We start from the raw sequence: 5610 nt of genomic DNA, 5'->3' as shown, positions 1-5610 counted from the left end.
GTATTTTTATACTCCACAAGTATTATCAGATTAACTTTTTTGTACAGGCTCAAGTTACAAATGCTGGTAAACACTGAAATCCATTAAATGTTTTTTTTTCCACAAAAGTAGTACACTGGGCCTTTACTAGTCCTGTATTAGCAGACCAATATAGACTCTTCAGTGTGGGGGACTTACCCCCCCCCCCCCCCCCCCCCCCCCCTCTCTTTGGCATTTCTTTTTTTGCAGCATCCCTCCCCCCAAATACTTCCCGCCACTATGTATAACCCTTGCTTCCTTCTTGTCTGTTTCAGGGGGCACACACCAGAGTTTAGGGACTCCCCCCACCTTGGACTATTGTGCTCATGTCTGCAGTAGATGCTGTGCTGAGTTTGTTGAACTATCAGATCTGGAACTACATGTCAGGGATTGCTTTTCCAATCAGTTAGTCCTGATTGTCAATGACAATGAAGACCCTGCTGAAATGTTCCCTCTAGCCTTGTCGCCCAGTACACCAGGGGAACCAGGCGAAACAGTCAACAACTCTGAAATGGAAGAGTGCAGTGATCTGTTGGAGGAGAAACCAGAGGGGAATCAAAACTCTATGGATGTTTCCAGAAGTAAGAGAAGCAATGGCCGACTCGATAGCACCAGTAGCAGCCGGAGCAGCAGTACTGACAGCCTGACTGATATTGTCTCATGTATCTCAGTTCTCCCAATTTCACTACCTCAACCTGGCAACAACCTGTCGGAACAGCAGGGGACATTATCATGGTTCAACAGCAACGTCATCATTGAAAACCTAGAGAGCACTAAAGTGGCCGTGGCCCAGTTTTGCCAGCAGAGCCGATCGGACACCGGCAACAGTGGCAGCAGTAAGATGGCTGTCTCATCTCTGATGGAGAAACTCCTGGCTCTGCAGCTGCAACAGATCCACCAGCTGCAGCTGATGGATCAGATTTGTCACCAGGTCTTACTGTTTGCCTCCCAGAGGTCTGAGGTAGCAGAGTCTCCAACACAGACACCCACCAGCTGCCCTCAGGGTAGTCTAGCATCAACGCATGCCAGCCAGCTGACAACTCTCAGTTCTCATCTATCCCAGCAGCTAGCTGCAGCCACTGGGTTAGCCCACAGTCTCGCCACTCAGTCTGCCAGCATCAGTCACTTTAAACAATTAACAGCAACAGTACAGTTACCGCAGAGCCCCCTTAGTAGCAGCCTTGTGCACTCTAGCACCGAACCCTTACAAAGCATGGGTAAACTCATAGCTTCAGCAGTTAGCAAGCACCACTCTAGAAAGAAGTACACTCATGCTAATGGTCTGTACCCTCAACTAAATGTTTCAGCCCATAGCAAAATGAACTCACCAGCACTTGGCACAGGTATCTTGCTAAACCCATCGAATAAACCATGTCTACCTCAGCCACCATCCAGCAATCAAACACTCTCTAGCGCTGGACCAAGCATTGGTGCAATTGTGGAGGATGTGAATGCTTTGACGGCATTAGCCCAACAAAGGAAAGGCAAACCAACCAACGTGACTTCTTTAGAACGCAAAATGTCTTCTGAACAGGCTTACTTTAAACACAAATGCAGGTTTTGCGCTAAGGTATTTGGGAGTGACAGTGCCATGCAGATCCATTTGCGATCCCACACTGGGGAAAGGCCATATAAGTGCAACATCTGCGGGAATCGTTTCTCCACCCGTGGGAACTTGAAGGTACACTTCCAGCGGCACAAAGAGAGGTACCCCCACATCCAGATGAACCCTTACCCTGTTCCAGAACACCTTGACAATATCCCAACCAGCACAGGAATCCCTTATGGCATGTCTATGCCACCACAAAAACCAGTCACATGCTGGCTGGAGAGTAAATCATCCCTAGCCACCTTGACTACTTCTGTTGGCCGGTTGCTCCCAACTGTATCACCCAACTTACCCTTTCTTATCAAGAAAGAGGAGCAGCCTGTCTCAATAACCACGCTTTCCAGTCCAGGCGTACGTGAATCATCTAGTGCGGTAAAGTCTACCAAGAGTGTTAACCTTGTAGAGCCTGGAAAAGTCCCCACCATCCCCACATTGAATCTGAAAAGAGAAGATGTTAAACCCCCTTTGACCTTTGTCTCAAAGATGAGCTCGAGAAAAGAAGGATCAGCTGACTATATATCCGCCAACATCACTTCCATTAGCACAAATCCCATCAAGTCGGAGCAGTTCAAGACCAAACAACCCTTTGGAGGAGGAGTCCATGATCCCCTGCAGACATCAGAGACCTCAAAACTCCAGCAGCTAGTGGAGAACATTGACAAGAAGATGACGGACCTCAATGAGTGCATCATTTGCCACCGCATACTTAGTTGCCAGAGCGCCCTCAGGATGCACTACCGCACCCACACAGGAGAGCGGCCCTTCAGATGTAAAGTGTGCGGACGGGCGTTCTCTACCAAAGGGAATCTGAAGACGCACCATGCAGTTCATCGTGCCACGCCGCCACTGAGGGTCCAGCACTCCTGCCCCATCTGCCAGAGGAAGTTCACCAACGCTGTTGTCCTACAGCAGCATATTCATATGCACATGGGTGGCCAGATTCCCAACACCCCTCTCTCTGAACAGAGCTACGCAAAGTCAATGGAGTCTGGCGGAGGTTCAGTGGATGAAAGGAAATTAGAAGAGTTAGAGAACCTTTCTGATGATGATATGGACTTCAATGACTGTGGGATTGCAGGCATGTCCAGGTTTATTAACTCCTTATCTGTCAGCTTGTCTCCTTCTGATAGTACAGGAGCAGGCTCCTTTGATGCCCAGAAGAAACTCAACTATCTTAGGCCAGTGGAGGAGACGCAGGTCAGCTGGTTTAAGACAAAGGGACTGGCTAAAGAGGATCAACATGCCTATGACTCATCATCTCTTTGCGGTGACCAAAGTGATGGGAGACTTGCTGTTTCTGAGAATACAGCTGCAAAGCACTTTTTTTCCCCAAGCGAGAGTGTTCCAGTATGTTCTAGCCCCACAAGATGTGAGGAAAGGTACCAGAATGCTTTATCCCAGGCACATATCAATGCAAGCCCTCTGCAATTCACTGACACTGGCATGGCATCTCTTCACCACCTAACATCTTTAAACCCACTAAAGGATCCCACTAATATGGTCCACACATTCTGTGAACAACGAGGCACTGCATGCAATATTTGCAGCAAGACCTTTGCCTGCCAAAGTGCCTTGGACATCCATTATCGAAGCCATACCAAGGAGAGACCCTTCCTTTGCACAGGGTGCAACAGAGGGTTCTCCACTAAGGGGAACCTCAAGCAGCACATGCTAACCCATCAGATGAGGGACCTGCCATCCCAGTTGTTTGAGCCCTCCATTCCCAGCCTTGCTTCCAGCCCCAATTCCTCTGTACATCCTCTGGCCTCCCAAATGATCAAGCCAGAAGTTAACAGTTTCCTGGGTAGCGTCCCCTATGGGGAACCAAGGGATCTTCAAGGCAGTTTGAGTTTGAGGATGTCCTCAGCCTCCTCCTCCCCAGTGCTCGCTGCCCTGCCACCTCGACGAACTCCCAAGCAGCATTACTGCCACACTTGTGGGAAAACCTTCTCTTCCTCCAGCGCCCTGCAAATCCACGAGAGGACTCACACTGGGGAGAAGCCGTTCGCGTGCACTGTCTGTGGTCGGGCATTCACCACCAAAGGAAATCTGAAGGTACGTTCCACTTTTGCGTTTACGAGATAGGATTTAGACTGATTGACTAGCAACAAAATGTAAAAACTGTGAAAGGGATGGGCATGGATATATTGGAGGGATATATTGTTTTTTGGGCATCGTTTCATTCATTAGTGCTGCAAAATGTAGGTTATTTTTAAGTTTTTAAACAACTAATTGACTGACATCGGTTCAATTATTTGAATTCCATTCAATTCATATTTGCTCTGTGAGCTCCGTGTGCGGTTTCTGTAGAGATAAATCAGATCAAGCCTGAACTGTGCGATGTAGTAGGGAGTTTTAGTTTCCAACAGGCCAATATTCCACATAGTTTAGCTCAGAAAACGTGGTAATTAACTACAATGACCATATTCCATAGTCTATGCAGAGCAAGACATGGAGACTGAGAGAAGAGAAAATGAGCGATTGAGAGGGATAGAAAGCAGTTGCTTCACAAGACTGAAAATACATGATCTAAAGGCTTGTTCACACTTCAGGCCTTAATGTTCAAATCAGTTGTGTTTTCAAAACCATTTTGGAATACTGTCTGTCCAAATAGCAAGAGACAAGCAGCCGTTTGCTGACATGACTATGCTCGTTGTCATAGTAATGGCAGGTGTGTGCACAGAGGTGTAAGCTGATTGGTGGTTGTGCTCAGGCTTCCTATCACATTCACTCATTTGTTTGTAAATCATGAACAAGCTAAATAGGTACCACATGTTCTTGTCAAACTGTCAACAGAGCAGTTAGCAAGCAATGACATGTGCCAAATAACAGTCTAAAAACCACTCGAGGGCAAACAAATTAGATTTGACTGTTACAGACAAGTCACATGGCCAGGAATAAGATTTGTATCTGACTTCAAATCACCTACGAAGGTCTCAACATCCCAGAATAAAAATCTCGCGCCAGCTCCTCAATTAAGTTTTTGGGGAGATGTATGAGAAAATATACTAAAACGGGGAGCGGAAGCAGGGCGGTTGCTCCACCCCCCTCGCTCTGCAAGTTTTGGTCAGTGCTATGGGCCAAATGTCCCCTCCCCTTCCCAATTTCAAAAGGTGCTCACACCTGCTAAATCGTGGGAGATGATGTATATCGAATCATTACACTGTGATATTTGTCTTCATAAAAGGAGTGTAACTCACCATTGCTCTCTTCCTCATGTAGGTCCATATGGGAACTCACATGTGGAGTAGTGCCCCCACCAGACGAGGACGCAGACTGTCTGTGGACGGACCATTGATGTTTATGGGAACCCATCCTGTGAAACTATCAGAGCCACTTCAGAGGCCAGACATTAGGTCCAGTAATGGAGACTCCTTTAGTCTCTGGAACCACTGTACAGACTCCTTCTCTAAGAATTTGGCCATTAAGACCAATGATATCTCAGTCATCCAGAACGGAGGCGGGCCTTACCTCTCTGGACCATTGGGACATGGGGCCAGCTCACCCAAAGGGAGTGTAAATGTTGGTCTAGACAAATTTCCCCGTACAGAACACAATGCTTCTTTGACGCTGCCTGGGGAAAATGATACAGAAAGAGCGACTTACTTCCGTTTCACTCATTTGATGGAGGAGAGGAAGGAAATGATTGCCAATTAAAGAGACTGTGTATTATTTAAGGGAGAGGGAAGGCTGCTGTTGTTGATGGACTACAGCTTTCTTTTTTGAAGGAAATGAACTGCGATGTTGGAATAGACTGAGTTTCTTTGAGTTTGTGTATAAATGATAATAACCTTACTTGGAGTCAAGTGTCTAGTAAAGTCTCCCTGCTTTTTAGTGTGCTTATTAGAGTTTGACTATTTTTTATGACCTGGGTAAATTAGCCTATTGGTTGTGTAATTATGCTTAATGTTCCGGTTTTTATCATTCTAATATGATTTTGAGGTGTTGATTATGTTATTGAAGAGGAATTCACTTGTAGCATA

General features: G+C 46.6%; 1 protein-coding gene across 1 annotated transcript; it reads left to right on the top strand.

Annotated features, from left to right (window-relative positions):
* The first annotated feature begins 463 nt into the window (after positions 1 to 463).
* Positions 464 to 5284, top strand: LOC120053298 (sal-like protein 1). The gene is made up of 2 exons (XM_039000431.1): positions 464 to 3682; positions 4850 to 5284. The coding sequence occupies exons 1-2, from the start codon at positions 464 to 466 to the stop codon at positions 5282 to 5284; spliced, it is 3654 nt and encodes a 1217-aa protein (XP_038856359.1).
* The last annotated feature ends 326 nt before the right edge of the window (positions 5285 to 5610 follow it).

Source organism: Salvelinus namaycush, chromosome 9 (genome assembly GCF_016432855.1).
Source record: "Salvelinus namaycush isolate Seneca chromosome 9, SaNama_1.0, whole genome shotgun sequence".
Lineage (NCBI taxonomy): Eukaryota > Metazoa > Chordata > Actinopteri > Salmoniformes > Salmonidae > Salvelinus > Salvelinus namaycush.
This window is presented reverse-complemented; position numbering and strand designations above follow the sequence as displayed.

Excerpts from the sequence above, each read along its gene's own strand:
- LOC120053298 (XM_039000431.1), top strand. The coding sequence starts at position 464 with ATGTTCCCTCTAGCCTTGTCGCCCAGTACACCAGGGGAACCAGGCGAA. Across the intron at positions 3,683-4,849 it reads CCACCAAAGGAAATCTGAAG|GTCCATATGGGAACTCACAT; the intron begins GTACGTTCCACT and ends TTCCTCATGTAG.